Genomic DNA, 26,593 nt, shown 5'->3' with positions numbered 1-26,593 from the left:
TGGTTGTTGCATGTAAGAATGTGCCATTTGTTCTCATTGCTGTATGTCATTGCATGAATGTTTCATCATGCAAACATACAAAAATTATTCTTTCTATTGTTGATAGATTAACTGGCTAGTTTCCAGTTTGGGGCTATTATGAAGAATATTGCCATAAGCATTCTAGCACAAATCATTTTTGTTAGGTATATACCTAGAAGTGAAATTTCTGGGTCATAGGGTATTTATATATTCAGCTTAAATAGATATTGCCAGGTAGTTTTTCAAAGTAGCTGTGACAATTTACACTTTAATATAGAGTTCTAGTTGCTCTGTATCCTTGTCGACACAATATTATCTTCATCTTTCTTCATCAAACTGAACCATTCTTGTGGATATGTAGTGATACCTCATTGTAGTTGTAATTCACATATTCCTAACAACTAATGAAGTTAAGCACCGTTTTTGTATGTTTATTGGCCATTTTAATATATGCTTTTGTGAAGTATCCAACTCTTTTGCCCATTTATCTAGTGTTATCATTTTCTTATTGATCTGTAGGAGTTCTACATTCTTACTAATAGAATATATTCATCAATTTTTTTCTTTTATGATTAACATCTTTTGTTTCCTGTTTAAGAGACCTTCGCTTAGTCCAAGGTCACAAAGATACTCTGTTTTTCTATTTTCAGTTTTACCTTTTAATCCAGAAACCCTAAGAATACCTTGAAAGCCTAAAAAAAGTTAACTTCAACATGTTCTGTTTTCTCTATACTTTTTGTTTATACCGTTCCCCTCCACCATTCTTCCATATATACCTCTCAAACACAAGCCATTCCTCAAAGTTTATCTTAAGAGATATCTCATCTGTCGAAACATTTATGAACCCCATTTATGAACCAGATGCAATTTCTTTCTCTCTTGAACCTACTTAACATTTTTTTGATAACACATGAACCCTGCCGTTTATGGTAAGTATTAATAGATTTAATTATTCATGCTCTCCTGGGATATGGCATAGTGTCAAGGATTAGGAGTAGTTAGTAACCACAGTAACTGAAGCTTATAGAATACTGGCTATGTATCAGGCACAGGTTGAGGAAATTTGCATAGAAAAACCTCAGTTAGTTTTCCCACCCATCCTATGATATAGCTACTCTTATTTTTCTTGATTATAGAAAAGACAATGGAGGTATAAATAAGTAAAATAACTTGTCCAAGGTTGCACAAGAAAGCAGTGCTCCCAGGAGTCTTCAGCTTCTAACATATCTGTCTCCTGAGTTGGTGCTTTTAACAGGTGTAGAACAGTGTTGCCTGTGTCATCTTAATTTAAAAAAAAAAATTTAAGGCTTGATTCTATGCTCAAAAAATTGAGGGAAGAAATTTTTTCTGCCTAGATGTCCACAGTGCCTGTTAGTATATTAAAAACTCTGAGATGCGTTGCAGAAAAGAACCGCTTTAAGCTTTGTTGAAGCAACATTTTCTAAATGTATTTGATGACAGAATCTTTTTCATGTAACAGCTTTACATATAACCTACTTTAGGGAATGATGACATGGGCTTTAAAGTCAGATGGACAGGAGTTTGGACCCAGGCTCTGCCACATACTGAGTGATTTTAATCACTCTAAACCTCACCTTTCTCATCTGTAAAATGGGAATAATAATATAAATATCATAGAGTTGCATTATAATTTAATAAGAATAAGGGACATAAATCACTTAGCATGTTACCTGGCATGCAGTAAAATCTCATTAAATGGTAGCAGTTGTTATTATTATTTTCTTATCTTATAAAGTAAAATAAGTTCTGACACAGTTCATAATCCCTGTAGTTGCTAGCACTGTGCCTTGTTAGTCCCTCATAAGTATTTATTGAATCAAATAATATTATTATTTGGGGAAGATTCTTTTTAGATAAATATATTCATTATATATCTTGGTTATTTAAGTATCAGATACTACACTAAGGTCAAATAAGTTTCAACTAATTCCCAGTTGAATACTATATCTGTTTGGAGGTCCAGTATTTTAAATCTCTCAGGTTTATGGTAAAATGCTTCTCCCTCAGCTGGAGAATGTATCTATATGACTGGAGTGTTTTCACCTATACAATTTGGTGACCATAGCATGGTAGTGAAAAGCAGAATTCAGAAGTCAAATAGCCTGGGTTGTAATTCTGGCTCCTCTACATACAAACTATATGAAGTTGGGCTTAATCTCTCTGTGCCTCAGTTTCTCATCTGTAAAATGGGGCTAATACCTTGTTAATCAGATTGCAAGGACTAAATATGTATAAGTATATATATATGAGTGTATGTAAATGAGTATATATACCTACAATTGTAATGAACTTAGGATAGTGCCTGCTACATAATATGTTCTATAAAAATGTTATCTCTGTTATTGCTATTATGAGACCTTTTCAAAGGCAAAATCCTTCATCAGTCACCTCCCCTATTCATATAGCCACCTCTTAGTGGCCATGCTTTGATAGTCTCTTGGTAAATTATTTTCTTCACCTAGCAGATTTATGAAAGAAAAGAAATGCTGAGAGAAGTGGAGGAGATGCGGTGATGGCAATTATCCTGATGAGAGAAAAAATATACAGTATTAGGTGTAACAAAGCTGGCAAAGCAATGAAAAAAGAAAACTGAGTATGGCAGAAAATCTGAAATGCCACTCATTTAAATTTCTTTAAAGAAATCTTTTGGAGTTCTATAATTGACGTTGCCTCCCCTAACAGGTTTTTATAATACGTTAAGTTTTTAATTTCAGTACTCACTGACGGGAACATGCATAATAATGGCATAAGAAGAAACTACTCCTGCATGATATAGAATAGATACAGATTTGATCTCATTCTGCAAATGCTTCTTCATGCATATTTGTTGACTCTGGCATACTCTTTTGAAGAATGAGGTGTTTTCTTCTGTTTTGGCATATAAAGAAGAGCCACTAGGAAGTCTCAAAGTTATAATCTAAATGGGCTTTTAAGATTATATATCTAAAGGCCAAAGACTAAGGCAATAATTTCAGGTGTCATCTGTCCTTAAGTAAGGTTGTATTGTGATGTATTATGACATAATCCATTAACATAATAAGGTACCTATTATGTTACAGAGGCAGTTGGCTGAAATAATAGTTTTCTTATGATCATATTAGGAAATTGTCTTTTACATATTATTGGTTTCATAGCTATAGATGAATCAACTTGTATTTTACCATCAAAGTGAAATGTATGGAAGAAAGGTAATTGCAATCTAATGGGAATTCATATTCATATGAATACATGGAATTTCCATGATAAGAGTGAAACTGGTGGACTAAAGGAGATCCCCAAACGCCTGTGAGACCTCGACTCTGTCTGGTGTCCAGACTCTCGATGCTGTTGTGAGAAGGAATTCAAGGACAAATTGGGATAGAGTGAAAGTACAGATTTATTGCAAAGTGAAAAGTACACACTTAAGGAAGGGGATTGTGGGCATACTCAAGAGAAGTGAGTCACACCACAGGGTTTGGAGTTTCTATATTTATGGGCATCTTTAATCAAGTGCTGGGATATTCATGAAGATTCCTGGAAAGATATGAAGATTTCTTGGAACTGTGCGCTACCCATTTTTACACCCAATATGGGTGGTCTCAGAACTGTCATTACACTGGTGGGTGTGTGATTTAGTATGTTAATGAGAGTATAATGAGATCTTAGGTGAAACCTAGGTTAAATCCAGTGCCATGTTGGGTCCAGTTAGTCTTAGCCAGCTTGGCCCACACCTTCGTTTTTCAGGGTCTTATCAGCCGCTACCTTATGCAGCTATTTCAACAGTTTTCTTCTGCTAAACATGTGAAACTGCTGTCTGGAATTTTCTATTCTCCTGTGACCACCTTGTATTACTCCTGTCTCAAGAGTGTTAAATTATTCCTGTTAAATTTTTGGAGTATGCATGCTTATATATGTGTATTTCATTTTAGTACAGGAAGTTTGATAAATATATGCATTCAGTGATATGAAAAGTTTTATTATCAAATAGGGTGGCACCCTATTTTGATTTTATTCATTATGACTTTATTCATTATGATATATACCAGATTATATACTATGTTCTGAAACAGAACTACAAGTAGGAGGTGTCTTACGTAATATTGCCAAATAGTTTATACAAAAGTCAAAGGTTGGTTCTGTCCCATGAGAATAGCAACATAATGGGTATATTGTATCACCTTTTGCATTGAAATGCCTGCTCATTATATTTTCAACATTTTTTTCTCAGCAAGTCCTTCACTTTTAGAGAAATTAAGCATTTTCTTTCAGAGTGCAATGCATTTTGGCCAAATTTCCGCTTGCAACTCCTGCTGACTTTCAGGCACCCAGAGGTGAGAAGAAAAGATTCTTAGCAGCAGCAGCAGCAGCAAAATCTGAAATATGAAGACAGAGAGATCAGAGCATGAAATAACTTGTTCAAAAAAATGCACTTTGTCCCTATTTATTTACCATTTGCAAAAAGCAGTACTAAAAAGTAGGTTTTAAAATTGAAAACAGCAAGGTTGAGGTGAAGGATTAATGAAAGTATAGTTTATATTTATTCAGAAGATCTACCAGTACTTTAAAACAATCTGTGTTTAACATGGCAAATTGTCTGTCATTAAAATGCTAATGAAATGGTAAAAAGCTGCTAAGTTTTTTATGCTAATGAGTAGTGGCAGCTAAGTAGTTCTCAAGCCTTGTCTTTATTAGCATAGACATTTGATTGGGTAAGGGGGATCATTGCGCATTCCAACGTTTGTTGATGGAGTAATCTGTTTGTGAAGTTCCCTGTTGCATTCTATTTGATTTGGGTTTGTTAGTACAAAGTGACTCTCACCAGGCCCTAGGGAGCCATGTATTACACAGTATTATCAGAGCCACCATTGTGGGCTTAGAGAAAGAACTTTGCTTCCCTCCATGAGACTCACAATGGCAAAATAATTACACATTTGTTTATCATTCAGCTTTAAGTACAATTAGTCTATACCTTACTTTAGACTTTTAATGATTATAGTAATAATAAAATAGGCCATTGGGCTAACATAAGAAATATCTCTGTTTTTTAATTTAGCTAAGAGTTTAAAGCAAAACTTTTAAAATATTTTAATAAGTGCCCCTGCAACATTTGATATATTTATATAATACATCATCTTAGATCTACAAGCACTGAAGTTAACATTACCTAATTTGAAGAGTAATGTGTAATTAAATACAGGGTGGTTATATGAATGACAGGCTGAGATCAGAGTATTTACTTGAGCATCAGAAAAAAAAACTTACTCTCAATCTATACTTTTGGCTGGTTCTATTTTTGCTGAATGCTACTCTGTCTTCCCTAATGGATGGGGCCGACCTGAAGACTTGCCATTACAGATAAATGCTTCAGGCACCCTTCTCTCTTTTTTCTCTTCTGTTTTTAGGATCAATGTAAATGAAGTATGACAGTCCATTAAACACTATTGCCAATAATGTTCTGGAATGATTTGAAATATGACGCAGAGTTTATTAAGAAAATTCATTACCAAAAAGGATCATTGAAATAGAAATTTTAATGAGTCTGGGAAACTGTGTAAAAGATTGGTGGAAATTTTAATAGTTGGAGCATTATCTCATACTGTTCATTTCTCCTTGAAGTCAATAGGGGATGTTAGGTATATAATTATTGTGTGGTCCTGTATAGGCAGGCCAGGAAAAATTGGAACCCTCATACACTGATAGTAATCATGTAAAATGTTTCAGACCCTTTGGAAAACAGCCTGCCACTTCCTCAAAATATTAAGCCATTTAGTTACCAGATGACCAAACAATTTCCAAAATTTGACTCCTAAGTATATACGTGAGAGAACTGAAAACATATATCCACATAAGAACTTGTACATGAATATTCAAAGTAGCATTGTTTATAATAGCAAAATAGTGGGAGTAATTCAAATGCCTATCAATTGATGAATGGATAAGCAAAATTTGGGAAATCCATACAATGGAATATTATTAAGCCTTAAAAATAAATGAAATTCTGATACGTGCTACAACATAGATAAACCTCAAAAACATTATGTCAAATGAAAGGAGTGAGTCACAAAAGACCACATCACACATTATATGATTTCATTTAAATGAAATGTCTAGAATAGAGAAATCTAAAGATAAAGAAAATAGATTAGTGGTTGCCAGGAGCTAGGGATATTAGGAGGAAATGGGGAGTGACTGCTAACGGATAAGAGTTTCCCTTAGATGTTATGAAAATGTTCTAAAATTGATTGTGGTGATGGTTCTACAATTGATTTGGTTTAGCCCAAATCTCATCTTGAATTATAGCTCCCACAATCCCCACATGTCATGGAAGAGACCTGGTGGGAGGTAGTTGAATCATGGGGGCAGGTTTTTCCCATGCTGTTCTTGTGATAGTGAATAAGTCTCATGAGATCTGATGGTTTCATAAAAGGCAGTTCCCCTGCACACACTCTCTTGCCTGCCACCATGTGAGACATGTCTTTGCTCCTCCTTTGCCTTCCACTATGGTTGTGAGGCCTCTCCAGCCATGTAGAACTGTGAGTCCATTAAACCTCTTTTTCTTTATAAATTACACAGTCTCAGGTATTTCTTCATAGCAGTATGAAAATGGAATAATATAACAACTCTGTTAATGTGCTAAAAATAATTGAATTCTACAATTCAGATGAATTGTCTGGTATATGAGTTATACCTCAATAAAGTTGTTATATTAAAACAAACAAACAAACAAACAAACTTTACATGCCAGAGCCTGCCTACCAGAGAGCTACCTGCACCAGCAGTTACTTTTCTATACTACATGAAAGTTATACACTAAAGAAGGATGCTTGTTACTGGAGAGGAGCATTATAAATCTTCTACTCATGCATTAAACCAGATATCTAAAGAGGTGATAGCAGAAGTTCTAGCCAGAGTATTTAGACAAGAGAAAGAAATAAAGGGCATCAGATTGGAAAGGAATAAGTCAAATTATCATTATTTGTAGATGGTGTCATCTTATATTTGGAAAAAACTGAAGATTCCACCAAAGAACTAGAACTGATAATCAAAATTAGTAAAGTTACAGGATACAAAATCAACATACAAAAATCAGTAGCATTTCTATGTACCAACAGCAAACAATCTGAAAAAGAAATCAAGAAGGTAATCCTATTTATAATAGCTATAACTAAAATTAAATGCCTAGGAATTAATTTAACCAAAGAAGTAAAAAATCTCTACAATGAAAACTATGAAACATTGATGAAAGAAATTGAAGAGGACACACACAAGGAAATGGAAGAATATTCCATGTTCATGGATTGGAAGAATCAATATTGTTAAAATGTCCATACTACCCAAAGCAGTCTACAGATTCAATGCAATCCCTATCAAAATACCAATGACAACATTCTTCACAGACATAGAACAGACTATCCTAAAATGTATATGGAAGCACAAAAGATCCAGAATAGCCAAAGCTATTCTAAACAAAAAGAACAAAACTGGAGGAATCACATTACCTGACTTCAAATTATTCTGCAGAGCTATAGTAACCAAAACATCATGGTACTGGCATAAAAACAGACACATAGACCAATGGAACAGAATAGAGAACCCAGAAATAAAGCTGTACATCTACAGTGAACTCATTTTTGACAAAGGTGCCAAAAATATACATAGAGGAAAGGACAGTCTCTTCAATAAATGGTGCTGGGAAAACTGAATATCCATATGCAGAAGAATGAAAGTAGACCCCTATCTGTCACCATATACAAAAATAAAATCAAAATGTATTAAAGACTTAAATCTATGACCTCAAACTATGAAACTACTATGTGAAAAAATTGGGGAAATTCTCCAGGATATTGGAGTGGGCAAAAATTTCTTGAGTAATACCCTCCAAGCACAGGCAAGGAAAGCAAAAATGGACAAATGAGATCACAAGTTACAAAGCTTCAGCACAGCAATGAAAACAGTCAACAAAGTGAAGAGGCAACCCACAGAATGGGAGAAAATATTTGCAAACTATCCATCTGATATGGGATTATAACCAGACTCTATAAGGAGCTCAAACAAGTCTATTTTAAAAACCTGAATAAAAAATGGGCAAAAGATCGGAAAAGACATTTCTCAAAAGAAGACATACAAATGGCAAACAGGTATATGAAAATGTCCCCAATCATTATTGATCTTCAAAAACAGACAAATCAAAACTATAATGAGATATCATCTCACCCCAGTTAAAATGGCTTTTATTCAAAAGACAGAATAACAAACGCTGGCAAGGATGTGGAGAAAGAGGAACCCTCCTCCACTGTTGGTGGAAAGGTAAATTAACACAGCCACTAAGGAAAACAGTTTGGTTATTCCTCAAAAAACTAAAAGTTGGGCTACCATATGACCCAACAATCCTACTGCTAGGTGGGTATATACCCCAAAGAAAGAAAATCAGTATATCGAACACATATCTGCACTCCCATGTTTATAGCAACACTATTCACAATAGCCAAGATTTGGAAGCAAACTAAGTGTCCATCAACAGATGAATGGAAAAAGAAAATGAGTTACATATATACAGTAGAGTACTATTCAGCCATAAAAAGAATGATATCCTGGCATTTGTAACAACATGGATGAAACTAGAGGACATTATGTTAAGTGAAATAAGCCAGGCACAGAAAGACAAACTTCACATGTTCCCACTTATTTGTGGAGCTAAAAATTAAAACAATTGAACTGGACACAGAGAATAGAATGATGATTACTAGAGGATGGGAAGAGGGCAGGGGAGTGAGAATGGTTAATAGGTACAAAAATATAGTTAGAGGCTGGGTGTGGTGGCTCACACCTGTAATTCCAGCACTTTGGGAGGTCGAGACTGATGGGTTGCTTGAGCCTAGGAGTTCGAGACCAGCTGGCCAATGTGGCAAAAACCCCATCTCTACAAAAAATACAAAAATTAGCCAGGTGTGGTGGCGTGTACCTGTAGTCCCAGCTACTTGGAAGACTGAAGTTGGGGGCTCACCAGAGCCCAGGGAGGTCGGGGCTACAGTGAACCATGATCACACCACTGCACTCCAGCCTGGGTGACAGAGTGAGACCTTGTCTTTAAAAATAGTAATAATAAAGTTAAATTAAAATTAAAAAAATAAAAATATAGTTAGAATGGATAAGATCTAGTATTTGATAGCACAACAAGCTGACTACAGTCAACAATAACTTATTGTGCATTTCAAAATAACTAAAAGAGTATAATTGGATTGTTTGTAATGCAGAGAAAGGATAAATGCTTGAGGGGATGGATACTTCATTTACCCTGAGGTGATTATTATGCATTGTGTGCCTGTATGAAAATATCTTGTGTGCCTCATAAATGTAGGTACCTATTATGTGCCCGCAAAAGTTAAAACAAAATTTAAAAATAGTCAACAAAACAAATAGAGGTGACAGTTAATTTAACTGCTAAAAAGGATATTTGCTACAATAATACAAAACAAATTAGAAATAAAAAGTTGAAGACAAAAATTTGAATCCCTGTCCTAACTACTACCTGTCCCCCAACACCCTGTCTGAAGCCAAGCCATAATCAACCCTTTTAGTCTTTAACTATCCAATGTCTAGACTACCCATTTACTTCAAAGTGAGAGCAACTTTCAGAAAGTTTGTTTTTTTTTTAAGAGAACAAGTTGAATCATAACTTTGAGAGCAGACAGTAACTATACAGGTTCAAGTTTTCTTTTTCTTGTAAAACCCCTATATTTATCTCTGATTTGCATAAAACCTGTCCACTAGCCATTCAGTAATTCTTAATAGCAAAGAGTGTCTGGCTTCAAGGGGTTCCTCCCCTCTTCTCTCCTGCACTTTTGGCGAGTCAGAGGCAAAGCGTTGGCCAACAGGACATTCTCATTCTGTCTGACCCTCCTGCCAGTAGGATCTGTCTACTAGGTGTCCTGGCTGAATCTGAGCACCCCTCAGCCCTTGCCCATAGGGAAGCATTGTGCACCACTGTCTTGGATAATGAGGAGGAAGATCCTTTTTATTGTGTTTACTACTCCTGTGCCATTTGCTTGCTTACAGCATAACTCTCTTGCTTGCAAGTTGCAGCGCAACAGACTTGTTCTTGCACTGTAGGTTTGGGAGGGAGATGGATGTGAGCAAGAAATTGAATTCATTTTTGTTTTGTTCTTGGCAGGCAGTACATGCCACACTACTACCCTTCCTGCTCTTGTGCGCACACCTACCCTGATGATGCAGCCTTCACTGGATATCAAACCATTTATGTCTTTTCCAGTGGACAGTAGTTCTGCTGTTGGGCTCTTTCCAAATTTTAACACAGTGAGTAAATTCATTTCTATTTTATTTGTGTCCTCCTCCATCAATTTCATTACATTTGTGAATAGTCAATAGATACAGCCTGTTTCCAAAGTGTGTAATTTTAGACCATATATTGGTTATGCTGCTCAGTTGTGCTATGAAAGATGATGCTTCACCCATGGGAGTAGCCCAAACAATAGCCAGTATGTTTATTATACAAATATTTCCACAGAAAATATTTTCTGAAAAATTTTCACCTGTTGTGTTGCACAATTTTCATAGAATTTCCAGTGGCTTTAGAACATAATCATTTCTGGGATGTTATTCACATGCTCAGGAATACAATTTAGAGATACCAAGACTCATTGATTTTTCCCTTCTCTTAGAAAAAAAAAATGACTGTAGGATTTATCTCTCTGGCTGCATTTTTATTTGGGAGATACTTTAGATAAAATGTGAATCCTGCACAAAGAAAATTTCTATTTGGGGGCTATTGCAGATGACGTGAATTTGACTCTATTAAGAAAAAGAAAAACACTCATTTTAAATCTACATACTAGTTATCTGCAAGACGCTTTGACATTTTAAAACATAGGATAAGTGTTAGTGAATTACCTATAATTACTGATGTGCTTCAGCTCAGCTGACCTTCTTTTATTTGAATGAAAAACATTTGTAGGTGTGTCAAGTGGAGCATGACATCTTTCAACAATATAATTTAGCATAAAATCAATCTGTAGCCAGATTCTAAACCTTATAGTAAAATAAAAGGTTCACAGTTCAGGTGAATGCATACATTGTCTGCTTGATTGTTAAATACAGTTAGTTGGGGCATGACGGTCTACATTAATGATACAGCATTGTAAATGCTGCTGTAATAAAAAAAATTGCATTATCAACAACACCAGACAGCAAGCATCTGAAGTACTGCCAAATGTTTCATTTTGCAAACCTATCTTCTGTATGAAGTGAAAACAGCAAGAGGATTTTTCCTTAAGGACTGTCAATAAAATCTGCTGACAGGCCCTCTGTCAGGGCTTAGTGTTGGAAGGTAATTAGCGGGTAGGGCATCAGCCAACTTTTTACAGAGCACTGGCCTTGATGTAGTGAGTAAACAGTTAAATGTTTTTGTCTTCTTTGAGTTTTTCAGAGACAAGTCAAACAGGTAAAAAAAAAAAAAAAAGTTACAAAAGGTGAGCATTGTTCCTAGAGCAGTGGAGTGGCTCAATAGGATAAATCATGCCTGCCTTGGTTTCATTGATCCACCCGCTGCATCCCAGAACACCACATTACGCCATTTCAGAGAATGCAAACTTGAGGATGCCAGTGGTATCGTCTATTCAAACATGTGTGACACATTCCAATCATAACTGAATTAAGCTATACTTCATAGAACATTTATGAGGTATTTGTGTTTTGATTAATGTGCCTTTGGAAGTTAGCATTTATAACCATTGCTGAAGTCTAGTTGCTGTCAGGAAGCAGCATTCATGATGCAAGTAGTCATAAATGGCTTACTGTGGCTCACCTCTCTTTATTTTATTTTCTTTTACTTTTTATTTTATTTATTTATTCATTTGAGACAGCCTTGCTCTGTCGCCCAGGCCGTAGTGAAATGGCACGATCTTGGCTCACTGCAGCCTCCACCTTCCAGGTTCAAGTGATTCTTGTGTCTCAGCCTCCTGAGTAGCTGGGATTACAGGTGCCTGCCACCACACCTGGCTAATTTTTGTGTTTTTAGTAGAGACAGGGTTTCACCATGTTGGCCAGGCTGTTCTCAGACTCCTGGCCTCAGGTGATTCAGCCTCCTCAGCCTCCCAAAGTGCTGGGGTTACAGATGTGGGCCATTGTGCTGACCTCTTTATTTATTTATTTTTTTAACATAAATAATACATGAATACTTACTCCAAAAATTCAAATAAAACTTTAGTATTTGAGGTAAAATTAGAAAGTCATATTCCATACCCCTGCACATACTTTTACTTCCTTCACTAGCGGAAGGTGGTCAGCAACTGGTATCCATCCTTCTAATCTCCTTCTGGAAGTATGTTATACATATACCTAAAAGGTACCCAGTCACAGTTTTTTTTTTAAATTGCAATCATATGATTAGCACTAATCTGTTAGTCACTTTTTTTGTTATCAAAATGTGTTATATCTGCCTCTCTGTTTTGAAGAGCTGTAAAACAAAAATGGAGAGAATACCTTCATAAAGGATTTTTAAAGATAAAATTACAATTTCATAATGTTTGTTCATGTTGCATAGAGGGTACAGATGCACTAACATGTCATTTGGTTTGTTTGATTAATTGTACACAGCAATTAATCTTATGATATATTTGAGAAAACCCAAAGAATAATTATATTAATAGAAGTTCATTTTTTTCCTTCTTGGAAGAATATAGACATAATTTTCAAATAAAAATACTATTTGGCTAAGGTGAAGAATACCACAAAGAACTACATGAAATAATTATTTTACTCTCCCTATATTACATGTGTGGCATTTATCAAACAGGAGCACTTCTAGTAGTGTATTAAATATTAAGTCATTCCAAGTGGCACCCTTTATCATCTTGCAGGAAATAAATTTATGAGATCATTGGGTGACCTATGATTTTTCCCTGTGAGTTGCAATTTAAATTACTCTTAATTCTTTTCCTACAGACATTTCCATTCTAGTGTCCAACTCACCCAATAGAATACCTAAGGGAATGTCATGAAAGTTATTGTCCACATTTTCCTAGGAAAACACTATTACATCACCACTAATAAGTATACTGGATTATTGTATATTTGTGATGTTTTACATCTCTCAAAGTACTTAGACCTTGAAACACTTTGGCAGGCAGTCATTATTACTCTTATTGTCTAGAGGAAGAAAGAGAGTTATTGAAGGAAGAACTGAGACTTGAATTAGAATCTTTTTAACTTCAAAATTCATATTCGGGCTCTTTACGTCCTTGAGTCTTTTGGCCCATATCACCTCCCACCTCATTCATTGTGAACAAAGCTCAATCAGAAATCTTTGTGCTCTTTTCTGGAAGTGTGGAAGGCAATTTTCAGCAGAATCATTAACTAGAAGGAGGAAATGGTTTTTTTGAATGTGTATAATAGACCTCTACAAAGAACACGAAGCAGAATATATTTGAAAAACAGCTATAATTTCTTGTTGGCAAATTTTTAAAGTATATTGTACTCAATTGTCCACTTGTTCTTTGAAAACTAGGTGAAATCTACCTTATCGTTTTATTTTTAACTAAGGTTAATATTAGCAAATATAAGAAATGAGGTCAATTTTAATCTTATAATTATTATCAGAAGAATGAAAACACTATGCTCTGAGACCATGGTTGAAAGTTTTGGAGGTTTGATGTTTTGTTATTCTCTTTAAGTAGATTTTTAAAAACTTAATGTTTTCCTCTTTCTTATAGTGAAGTATGATAACATTATATGATAAACATAGCAAGAATGAAATGAGATCTTATTGTATTCCAAAATAGAATAGATGCCTGTTCTATGCTAAGTTGTACCTGATGAAGAAATATGCTTCATGGTGTTCTTTTAGTGGTTGCCTTGCCTTATGCACCACAACTGACAGAATCTCTCTCAATGCGTATGTATGTAAAAATAAGCAAAAAATTTTAGTCTTTGTATCAGCAGAGTTTAAAGAGACATGATAAGGAAGATGGAGTTTGAATCGTTGATGATTTATGATGGAGTACATGTCAAGGACACATGCTTGGAGGATGATGATGTTAACTCTGTGCTTCAGCAGTGTACTTTACAGAGGCACAGTTTTGAGTCATTTATAGGTAAAAGCCTGTGTGGACCAAAACATAAAGTTTTAAAGATCTTGATCTTAATATTCCAAAGCCTGTGCCTGGCTACCCACTAATGCTCATTTTCACCATTGCTACCCCACCTTCAACTATGTGTCATTCAAAGTTCAACTTAGATATCACCTCCTTCCCAGAAAGTCTTCTGTGACTCTTCAAGTCTGAATTAAGTCCCACTCTTTGTGTTTCCAAAGTAGCCCCAGATTACATTAATTATAGCAGTTGTCACACCATAGTTTAATTACCTGTTAATCTGTCTTCTTCACTAGAACATCAGATCCTTGAGGACAGGGGCTCTATCTTATTCATTTTAGTATGATGGGTGTCTGACACAGGTGCTCAACAACATTTTTTGGAAGAGAGGAAAGGGTCCCAGTTCCTTGGTTTTCAATGTTCATACTCCCCCATCTATTAAAGAGAATAATAACATTTATGAGTCCCTTCTAAGACTAGGCGATAAGCCCAAGTGTTTAACTTAATTTATATTTTCCTGAGAACTGTGATTTTTTTTTTTTTGTTGTTGTTGTTGTTTGGTTGGTGTTTTGTTTTGTTTTTGTTTGTTTGAGAAAGAGTTTCACTCTTGTTGCCCAGGCTGGAGTGCAATGGCAGGATCTCGGCTCACCGCAACCTCTGCCTCCCCGGTTCAAGCGATTCTCTTGCCTCAGCCTCCCAAGTAGCTGGGATTACAGTCATGCGCCACCACACCTGGCTAATCTTGTATTTTTAGTAGAGATGGGGTTTCTCCATGTTGCTCAGGCTGGTCTCCAACTCCCGACCTCAGGTGATACTTCCCACCTTAGCCTCCCAAAGTGCTGGGATTACAAGAGTGAGCCACTGCGCCTGGCCAAACTGTCACTGTTTTTTAATCTAAAGGCAATAGTTATAAACTGTCTTCCAGCTATAGTGCCCAGCTCTCTCTGTTTGGCTGGTGTATGAATATTGGCAAGTATTTACTACATTCTTTGTCCCAGACCCCAGCTTTAAGAGTATTTAGTTAAAAACAAAATTGTTAGTTACTGAGTTTTATTGAAAATATAGGTAGTAAAGAGTGTTGGGTTTGGGGAGAAGATAAGCAAACTAAATAAAACAAAAACCCCCTTGTGCCCAATAAACTTATAAGGAAAAAATGAAGTAAACAGACTTGATAAAGCAAGATAAAAACCAAGAAACATCAGCAAACTGAAAATCGTTACCGAATTTTATAGTGTTCAAGAAACAACAGAAAAAATCTTTTTTTCTATCTTAGTAGAGATGTTTTCATTTTTTGTTATTAATTTTTCTTTAGATTTGCCAATTTATCCATGGTCATTCTTTAATGACTGTATATAATGTTGCGGGAGCTGCCAAAATACACACAATTGTTTCTTACATTAGAATTAGGGTCTCCTATTTCCTTTATTGTGGATTAAATTTTCATCTTTGTTCACAAACAACTGGGATAATACTTGGTGTTTAGTTCCCCTTAAGAAGAGACTTCTTCTGAGTTGAAGTAAATTGAATACTTACCAAGATGGATAATATTAATTTAATATGATAAAGTAAGTACATTTATAAGACATATTTACATATGTAGATTGCTATGAACTGAATGTTTATGTCCCCTCAAAATTCATATGTTGAAGTCATAACCCCCAATTTGATAGTGATGGTATCTGGAGATAGAGCCTTTGGAGGTAATTAGTGTTAGTTGAGGTCATGAGGGTGGGGCCCTCATGATGGGATTAGTGCCCTATAAGAAGAGCATAGAGAGCTTTCCCTCCTCTTTGCCATGGGAACACACAGTAAGAAGGCAGCCAGCTGCAAGCCCAGGAAGACAGCCCTCACTCGGAACCCCACCATACTGGCACCTTGATCTTGGACCTCCAGCATCCAGAACTATGAGAGAATAAATTTCTGTTTTTTAAGCTACCCAGTATATGGTATTTGGTAATGACAGCCTGAGCAGACTGAAACACATACCCAACTTACATGATGTGACAATAAGTAAGTGAAGTTTATTTTTAGCACCTGCACATTGTGTACATGCATATGTATTTGTGTAACTGTTCAGAGCTATAGCTATAATCAAGAGCTGACTTGGGACCACAGCTACCTGTCAATTTCTCTGCCAATTGGCAGGTGTTTTATGTGCCTATTTATTTGAAATGTTTTTGTGAGTCCTGCCATGTTTTTACAACTGCTCTAGGAAAGCACAAGTACAAGGGCAGTCACTACTACTTTATTGCAGGAGGCTCAACAATCTTAATTTTGTGAAAAATAATCTGATTTTTACTGCCTACCTTGAAATTATTTTTTTCCTGAGACATGAGCAAATATGTGGGACAGAATAAAGATGATTTCTAAGTATAAAGTTCCAAACCACTGTATGATTCTGTGAATCATCCATGACAAGTTATGAAATGATTTATATGATTACCATTTATCATTCTAGAACCTCTGAGATTCTGACTCATTCGTGGTTTGGCAATATTGATGAACATTTTTAAAAAATTTTTTTCTTGTAGTATAAATAATAATATATTCATCAGAGAGTTTTAAATAAAGAAATTGGGAATCAAATTCACATTTGCTTTGCTTTTAATTCGTGCTATGCTTCCCATGAGGTGTTATTGTAAGGAAACCTAAAGCTAGGACATTTAACTTTTTACCCTGCCTTTAATATCTTTATCTATTTAATGAAGTCTTTATTTAAACATTTGAATATGTATTTTTCTCTTATTTGTATATTTTTAAATTTAAGTAGAATACTTTTGCAACCCAAATGTTAATTTTTGCCCTTTGAGTCTTCGTCACTCTAATAGTGCTTGCTGTCATTAAAAATTATGTATTCCATATTTCTTAGGATACTAGTATGTCCAACTGACTCTGCTTGAACTGACACATTTATCCCAGTCAAATAAAAAAGAAAATATGGTTGAGTTTTTATTTTTTGTGACATGCTTTTAAATATATTGAAGGATTATCTTGTTCTATGTTTTCTAAAGGAGTGCATAGAACTAAAATATGCCAAGATGAAATTTTCCATGGTTACTCAAAATCACTTGAAGAGGGGAGAGGTTGATGGCCTATTGTTAGGCTTAGATAACTCAACAGCAACATTCCCCAGATCATTAGAAAAAAAAATAGTTATAGGGAATCTTTGAAATGTGGTACAAAACTAACAAAGATTTTGTACAAATATTTAAGCATTGATTTCTATGCCTAGAAAATTTTACATTTCTATTAATTTTTTTTTGTTTTTTTTTGTTTGTTTGTTTGTTTGTTTTTGAGACAGAGTCTTGCTCTGTCACCTAGGCTAGCATGCAGTGGTACAATCTCAGCTCACTGCAGCCTCCACCTGCCAGATTCAAGCTATTCTTCTGCGTCAGCCTCCCAAGTAGCTGGAACTACAGATGCACGCCACCACACCTGGCTAATTTTTGTATTTTTTGGTAGAGACAGAGTTTCACCATGTTGCCCAGACTGGTCTCGAACTCCTGAGCTCAGGCAATCCGCCTGTCTCAGCCTCCCAAAGTGCTGGGATTACAGGTGTGAGCCACCATGCCCGGCCCATTTCTATTAAATTTGAAAGAGAGAAAAAGTATGTAAATATACCATGGATGGGAAAAAAACACATAGTGACCATCTGCACTATTGTGTCCCTCACCCTTTCTTTTTCCTTTTCTTTTTTTTTTTTTTTTTTTTTTTTTTTTTTTTTTTTTTTTTTGAGACAGAGGTTTTGCTCATGTTGCCCAGGCTAGAGTACAATGGCACGATCTTGGCTCACGGCAACCTCCACCTCCCAGGTTCAAGCGATTCTCTTGCCTCAGCCTCCCTAGTAGCTGGAATTACAGGCATGTGCCCGGTTAATTTTGTATTTTTAGTAGAGACAGGGTTTCTCCATGTTCATCAGGCTTGTCTCGAACTCTCGACCTCAGGTGATCCTCCTGCCTCGGCCTCCCAAAGTGCTAGGATTGCAGGCATGAGCCACCTATCCCGGCCGTCCCTCACCCTTTCAAACTACATGTCCTTTTAAACTTTAACTCATGTCCCTTGCCTTACTCAAAAGCCTCAAGATTTATCTTACTAAGGGCTTTGTTTTCAAATCTCCCTCTTCTCTACTTACTCTTGAAACACCTTTAGAGTATGCAGATATTATTTATATGGTATGTATTTATTGTATGTTTCTATAATGCATAGTCACATTTTTTTCTCTTTAATAAATTGCTTTTTCAGGGCATCTAGTAAAAGTCACTCATTCACAACCATTTACTGCATGTCTACATGTCCCTGGCATTGTGCTAAGGAGAAAGGTTATTGTGATGAATTAGACAGAAGTTGCTCTCTGTCTAATAGAAATTGCTTCCTCTTGTATAATTCACCATAACATAATAGAGGATTGTGGTCATAGTGAACAGTCAATTCATTTCATAAAAGCTGCCTAAAAATATCAGATTGAGACTTTGATGGTCCTTTATGAGGTAAAAGAATGTAAAATTTCAGGAGCCTGTGAAAAGAAGCATCTGTAGACCCACCATGCCGTGTCCTCTTGCATGTCCCTTTCTTTATCCTAGTCCCAATGTCACATGGTTCTGGGGCCTCATCTTCAGTGCTAGAGTTTCAAGGATTATGTGTACTTGGAGGGGACATCAGATTTTCTGGCAAGACAAGTCTTTAGTCTTGGCGCTGTCCCAGGTCAGCATTTTTCAAGAGTAGAGTCAACTTGGAAAAAGTGTCTATGTTGGGCCCTCTTCTTAAAAATTTTTATCTTATTCTACACTAATATTCTTAACAAATCTACAGATAATTTAAAAAAAAGAATTAAAAGAACAAGAGGAAACAGGAAAATTTTAAGAGAAAAATTCTTAGCTTCTGTCAGTGACCAAAACTTTATGTCTCTGTGGTACGGTAGGCAAGCCTAATAAATACAAAAAAGTAGCAAAATATTATTGTGTAAAACATTCTCACCAGCTCAGAAAATGTATTTCTAAATTAGTTGCTCTATAAATTTTAATCAATGATAGTGGCCTCTGAAAAACTTTTATCAAAAGCTTGCGAACCCATCCAACAACGCAGATCTGTTTTTACTTCCACCTTCTAGATTTTTGTGTTTAGAATTAAGTCTCACAGCCCTTGGGGGTTGGAGAGACATGCTTTGGAATATTCTGGTTCCTTTACTTTTATAGTTGCTTTTGAGGGTGCTAAAGATGAATTGGAGTGCTGTTTAGCAATCTGTGAAGTTTCAACATCTTTGTAGAGCTCAGTAGGAATCTTGAAAAAACACTTTTTACAGATTTGCTTTCAATTTAGGTTTACCTTCCTTTTTATGTTCTGATACTTGAAATTTTTGAAAGACACAAATCATATAAATGATACCATTTTCATGAAATTCTAGTATCAGAGGGATTCAGCATATTTCAAAGACATTTTATATTGATTCTTTTAATGTACCCACATATGAAACAGATTACATGTGTCATTGTTGTGACCTTTTTGCAAATCAGAAGATTGAAGAATAGAATTGAGTCTTCTCATTTATTCTAGTAGAGAGCCCTACCACTGAAAACGAAAAACAAAAAATCTAAATATCAGAAAAGCAAAAGCTGGTCTCCACCATACTATATCTTGAACTTAAATATGTGTACTTCTCTCAGGTTATTCATGTGCGAAATATTTTTTTAAGTACCCAATAATTCCCATGGCTTCTAAAGTCAAGTTGAAAATTCTCCTTTGCAGTGTATTTGATTCAGGAGATAGATTCATCTTGTCAGCCTGTACTTGTTTTCTCTTATTGTGAATACAGTTTCTTGAGCCAACTAAAGATCTGAGTGGTATTATAGAAAATACCGATATTTTTCACAGGCTTATGATTTACAAATAATTAGAGGTACATAGAATGTAATTCTCAAAACACATGTCTGGGCCTACTTAATTTCTGTGTTTTTCCCAGGTAGACCCAAACTTCTCTATATAAGATGGTCCATTGCCATTATAGTGTGATCAAATCCATAAATATCTACATTTCCCAAAATGAGCTGAAGCTGTTAGATGCTAAAATGATTATGAATGACTGCTATCACATGGTACATTTTTGAAGCACTTACCTTTTGAAGGAAGTAGTAGCATTTATTTATTTAGTCAGTCACTCATTCATCAACTATATCCTACCTTCTCCAAAAAGCCATTTGGCGAGTTCTTTGGGACCTCAGAAAAGTAACTCTACTTACTTTGCTCTAAAGTAAACTTCTGACCGTCCTACCTGGGCTTGCCTCTGTTCATGCTGTCCAGGGAAGCAGAAACCAGAATAAAGGGGAGAACAAGGTAGGTGATTCACTTCATTGTATAGGGAAAAAAAGCACCGGACTAGGAGTTAGAAGACTCGTGTCTAGACTCATAGTCTTTGATCTCAAGAAAGTCACTTTGTGCCAGTTTTCCTCATTTTCATGATGTAATACCTTCCTATTTTTACATCATGAAGATTTGAGTTTATTATATTTATGAGGAATTGAGGGTATATGACTGAATATTTAGAAAATTTTTGGAATTTAATGAGAGGCTGTGAAAAAATTATAAGTATATATCATATCCCCATGCTATTTCTAATAACTTAAAATACCTATAAATATCAAATGAGATTATGTTTACAAAAGGATACTTAAAACAGCAAAGCTCTATTCTTACAATATTGATAGTTTAATTATTATTTCTATCCCTTTTATCTCTTTTTCCTAATTACCTCAAATAAACCAAGTTTTATATTTATCACTTGGGTTGGCTGTGTACATTAGAGCAATCCTAATTAAGGTAGATGCTAAAGACATATATATGGCTAAGACCTTGAGTTTAAGAACTTAACACTCCAGTTTAAAATAGTTATTCCTGGTACTTAGCAGGTGCTCATTTTATGTTAGCTGAATGAGATAATGCTAGAGCATACTTAAAGATCACAGTCACTTGACTGCCTGGAAACAGTACAGAGGTGCTGCAGCTGAATTTGGAGCAGGGATTGGAAGAGAATATATTAAGTGGAGGTTGCGAATAAGCACAACCAGTTTGAATGGATTCTATTTTTCCCTATTTACCTCCAGTGATATTTAGGTTTCAAAGGCTGCATGCCATTTTGAACCTGAGAGCTGTGTACCTATGATACATTGTCATAGAGTAGTAAGACATAATGTTTCTTGCTATATTTTTAAAATACTGTTGACTTCCAAATATAGACCCCTTATTCCCATGTTATTCATTAATCAAATTGCAACTAGGTTAAAATGGCAATTTAAAACACATTTTAAACTAAGTCATAATAATCAATATATCAAATTATCCTTCATTTATTGATAATAGAAATTTATTCCAAAAATCCCTTGAACTTTGACTGTTACACATCTCCCTTTACCCTACCCACTCCTCCCCCTCCCACACACCTGTTTTCCTGAATTTAAATTGCCAATCACATGAAAAGGACCCCCTTAACCTGTGCTCCGAGCATGGTGTCTAATTGTAAGTTCGCTGCCTACTCAGAAAAGATTAGTAGTCTTAGATTCTATCTCAAAGTATTATATAGACCTCAAGGGTATGTACATATGCATAAAAAATATTTTTTCTCAGAATGCAAATATCAGCCTAAATAAAAAATTTTAAATTACACAGACTAAGATATTCATAGCTCTACAGCTGTTAGAACAGCAGATAAATCTACCAGTCTTTAGACTTCTGAGGTGGTGGGGGGAGTAAAACTGATACATCTTACATCAGTTCCCTCAGAAAAGAACTATGTAGAAAGACAGCCTGTAGCATAGAGCTCATTACTTCTCGTGCAATCAGACCTTCCATTGTTTTCAGAGAGTGCTGCTGCCTCACAGGCCTGGCCCCTTTAATGGATGAGTAGCTTCTAAAGAAGCATTGTGACACCCAGATGTAGAGTTCTTTGAAGCTATGGATCTGGGGAACCTTCATTTTGTTACAGTGCAAGGGTAATGTCAGAATTTCCTGGAGTCGGTCATCACAGGAAATTATCAGCAATTCATAGACTCCCTTTTACATTTGCTTCAGCCTCTAGGGTAATCACAAAAGATTACAGTCTCCATTTCAGCTCTCATATCACTGAGATATCCTCTGCCGAGAGCATGATTGATTTCCAGAGGCCAGCTTTTAACCTCAGCTTTGGGAGGGCCAATGGAACTGTAGTGGTTTGATAACTGCCAACAACTGACATTGTGATATTGTTCTATTGTGAGGCAGAAATTTGGTGATTCTGGACTAATTATACAAAATCTTTTTAATAAAGTGGCATATCAGCTTCTTGTGTTGTCAGGTGTAGGTATTTGTCTGATTATAATTAGTATTACAGGTTGTGGGGAGGCAGAAAGGTGAATAAAAATTTCAGATGAGTTTCATGAAGACTTTGAAGGGCCAAGCATCCTGCTAGACTGAATTTCAGGAAGGAAAGCAGAATAATTCAGAAACATTTCTGAAAATCTTTATAAGGAGTGGATAGATTGTAAATACAAATGATTTTTGCCTCTTAACAGCCTTTTTGTGAATGTTACTGAGACACTTGACATGTTTCATGACAACTTGCTACGTGGTTCATGTAGGTTTCTCTTCATTGTTTGATTAGGAATTCTTGGTGCCGTATCCATGGCCAACATATAAGCAAACTGGATGTGTTTTTAACTTGGTGATTTCATTTGCTGTATTTATTTTTCTCTTACGTATGTGTTAGTCTATTCAGAACATATAGAGGCAGAGAGGGCTTTGCGTATATTTGAAATAAATTTGGTAAATGAAATAGTTTTGCCTGGAAGTAACTACATTTCCTTACAAATTCAGAAGAAAAGACAGTTCAATTTAAACTACTTTTGGTTTGAACCATAGCCTCCTTGCAATCACGTGAGAATAATTATAAATCAAATGGACAAATGTTGAATGTCAAGCTGAACCATTAACAGAGCCTTATTCGATAAAGCAATTATCACTGCAGAAAGCAGAATGAAGCACTCTATTAAAGTTCTTTATTTTACTTTACAACTATTGTATATTTTGTACACTATAAATGCAGAGACAAATTTAAACCAAAAATGTTTTCCACTAAGAAGAGCTATTATGTGTACACATACCTATTTATACAAAAGGGCAATAGCAAGATGAACAGAAGCCATAAAATATTTTTGCTATCAACTTTCCACAGAACCACTCAAGGACCACTTTCCTAGCTAAAGCCCTAAAATGTTAAGTGTGACAAAGTGAGCCTGTGAGGAGGATAAGCAGTAGAATCAACATTGATATCACTGTGACATCCTTGGGTGGGAATCAGGGAAGGGGAAACAGATCTAACTATAGGATACCCAGTTAAAAAGGATATTTATTTATATATTTCTATTTATTTATTTATTTTTGAGATGGAGTCTCACTCTGTCACCCAGGCTGGAGTGCAGTGGCATGATCTCGGCTCACTGCACTTGAACCTCCCAGGTTCAAGCGATTCTCCTGCCTCAGCCTCCCCAGTAGCTGGGATTACAGGTGCCCACCACCACACCCAGCTGATTTTTGTATTTTTAGTAGAGATGGGGTTTTGCCATGTTGGCCAGGCTGATCTCGAACTCCTGACCTCAGGTGATCCTCCCACCTCGGTCTCCCAAAGTGCTGGGATTACAGGCATGAGCCACTGCACCCAGACTAAAGAGGAGTTTTAGATAAACAGCAAACAAATCATTTTTAATGTCAGTATGTGCCATGCAATGTTTGGCACATACTTTTTAAAATTATTTGCTGTTTACCCCTAAAATTCCACTTTAACTGGACATCTTATATTATTACTTGCTAAATCTGGCAAACATAGAAGGAGATCTGGGTTCAGGTGTTACCTGAGGAGGCTCAAACAAGTCACTAAAATTCTCCAAATCTTTCTTCATTTTCAAGCGAGAAAGACTAAAATCAGGCTGGTAGATCTGGGGCCTGATCTGTCTGCTTTCACCAGAACTCAGTTTCTAAAAACTGAGTTTTATTCTATTGAGTTTCCAGTTAGGATTTTGTTTGGGTGGGTGGGGAGGTTCTGGGGCTTAAACAAAAACAATTTTTTTTTTGAAGTTTGAAAATGTAGATGATCCCTGACATTTTACCACTGTGTAACGGTTATGTGGCAGTGGAATTAAGGGCCCAAAATATTTAAGATTAGAACACTGCACATTTGTTAATTTGTCTAGAGCTTTACTAGTGCTCAATTGTCATATTTCTTCTTAGTGAAAGGGTAAGAAATGTGTTGGCCCCCATTATGGGGAAAATTGCTTCATTTCCACTTAGCTTTGCAAAATGAAGAAATATATTCGAACAGAAATATATTCAAAGGTCCAGATTTCTCTTTTGCACTTCTTCCTGCCTGGAGGAGTTTTCTTTTCATGTTACACCTTTTTAATTTTTGTCATGGACCTCAGCATCAGGATATATCTGATTAGTTACTGAACAGCCTTTCAAACTTAGCTTTGACAGAATGGTTTTGAAAGGATGTCAGTTAATGCATGTGGCTGTTCAGGAGATGTATTGATTTTTAGATCGAGAAAGTTTATTATTCCTCTAGTCTCTTAGAAAGCCCTTGTAACATATTTTTGAGCTCGTTTACCAAAAAACAAGCAATTGTATCCTTATTTGGATTTGGAGATTTAGCACCAGTGTTTTTTTAAACTACATCTATAAGTATCAGCAAGTATTCTTCAGTTACTCGTATACTTTTTTTCCTCTCCTAAAAAATAAAGAATCCTATTTTATAAAAAGATATTTCTCAGATTTATTTTTGGCACTGAATTTTATGTTATGGAAATTTAATTTGAGGACAATTTGGGGGATTGTTTTCAAGTCACTATTTAAAAAGAAAACAAAAGGCCAAAAACTGTTTACTGTCTTTTAGCTCAGATATTTGGCCTGTCCTTCCAAACTTTGGGATGGATCTCTCTTCACATGTGCTATGGAATAACCATTTCTCTTGACCTACACTCCAATGAATCTCTATTTCACATTTTACACATCTACTGAATAATTATTTTTTAGTCTGTATTCCTGAAATATTTCTCATTTCATTTCACCCGAAGGAGATACAATACTAAATAAGGAAACACCCAACCCATTTTATTTAGATTATCTTGGTGAATCTAGTTTCTGTTCCTATCACTCAGAATAGTATACTATAACCAGTTTTGTTCGTATTTATCTTTGGGTGATAGAGTTTATTGTCAATTATATAAGTCTTGAGCTATTCGTTGTTGCTGTTTAAATATGAATATATCTCACTGAGAAGTATAAAGTATACGTACTTTGAGGACAGTAACTTCTCCACATACAAAACATATTGATAGCACTTATCATCATTTTATTTCTTCTTCTAGGCTACTAAAATTCACAATAGAGGTAAATTCTTATTAATTCCCTGAAAGATTTCCAGGTAGTTTTTCCTTTTGCTTGAAACACCTATAATTTTCTCATATTTTTTTCAAAAGGGCATCTACTAATATCATATGAACTTTTTGTTATGCGTGATCTTTGAAAGATGTTACAGATCTTTAAAATCTTATGTATACTTTGACCAAAAATTAGGAACATCAAATCTTGAAGATAAAATGAAAACCCTATCAAGAACTTTCTTAGCATCCTGATGGAAAAATACCTGTCTCCCCTAAAGATTTCCAGTCATATCTAAGCATTTGCTTATTCAAGAATGGAAACAAACAAAGAAAAGCACAGAGTTTTCTTAGAAGACATAATCCGGCTCATTACCTTAATTCTTTTTCCCTACGTTGAAAACAGCAGTTGCATTTGGGGTTGAGGGTGGTCTGGGCTTCTTTAATAAATCACATTAACCAACCAGACCTTTCAGTGTGCATTTAAAACCTGAATATGAACACCTATGCGATAGAATTTCAGTTATTTAGTTTACTCATTTAAAACTCAAATAGGAACATCAACGCCAAAAACATTGCTGGGTGTTGTGTGTTAGTGACTATGAGGTATAAGTAAACATTTAATTAAGTCCCATACCCATTTCAGAAATAAACTGAAAGTCTTATTTGTTAAACTGAACTTTTTGAAAAGCTCTTTGAAGTGGCTTCTTAAATTACCCAGCAGCATAACTACAGCTTTGCTGCATCACTCTTGATCCCCGCAGCATGGAAAGTCACCAGGCATGTAGAGCTAGCCAGGAAAATGGAACATTTTAACATTTGGACTGACCATATTTGTTACACACAAGGATCTACTGTGAGAGTTAGACATTCAGCTCCAGTCAGGTACCCAGGCCTAACCTTATGGCATCTCCTATTAACAAAGTAACTATTGTCTGAAGAAGAACTTAAGAATTTTTTTTTCTACTCAGAACAGTTTAAAAGTTATCTGTCGAAAGCATTACTAGGTTTCCACTAAAGAGAAGGAGATGGTGAAATCACCAATTCATTTGCTTTTAGCTTTTTTACTTT

The 26,593-nt window shown here is 35.5% G+C and overlaps 1 protein-coding gene across 9 annotated transcripts in view; it reads left to right on the top strand.

Annotated features, from left to right (window-relative positions):
• Window positions 1-26,593, top strand: part of ZNF385B (zinc finger protein 385B) — a 421,128-nt gene that overhangs the window by 310,373 nt on the left and 84,162 nt on the right. For 8 of the 9 annotated variants that reach the window (XM_034954595.2, XM_034954594.2, XM_034954596.4 and 5 more), the window contains one exon: window positions 10,193-10,335. The exons of the other annotated variant lie outside the window; for it this stretch is intronic. In XM_034954595.2, coding sequence (XP_034810486.1) covers window positions 10,193-10,335 — 143 coding nt within the window. The remainder of the gene's footprint in view (window positions 1-10,192; window positions 10,336-26,593) is intronic. 9 annotated transcript variants of the gene reach the window in all.

Source organism: Pan paniscus, chromosome 13 (genome assembly GCF_029289425.2).
Source record: "Pan paniscus chromosome 13, NHGRI_mPanPan1-v2.0_pri, whole genome shotgun sequence".
NCBI classification, from domain to species: Eukaryota; Metazoa; Chordata; class Mammalia; order Primates; family Hominidae; genus Pan; species Pan paniscus.
The sequence above is the reverse complement of the archived record's forward strand: the minus strand, read 5'-3'. Positions and strand labels throughout refer to the sequence as shown.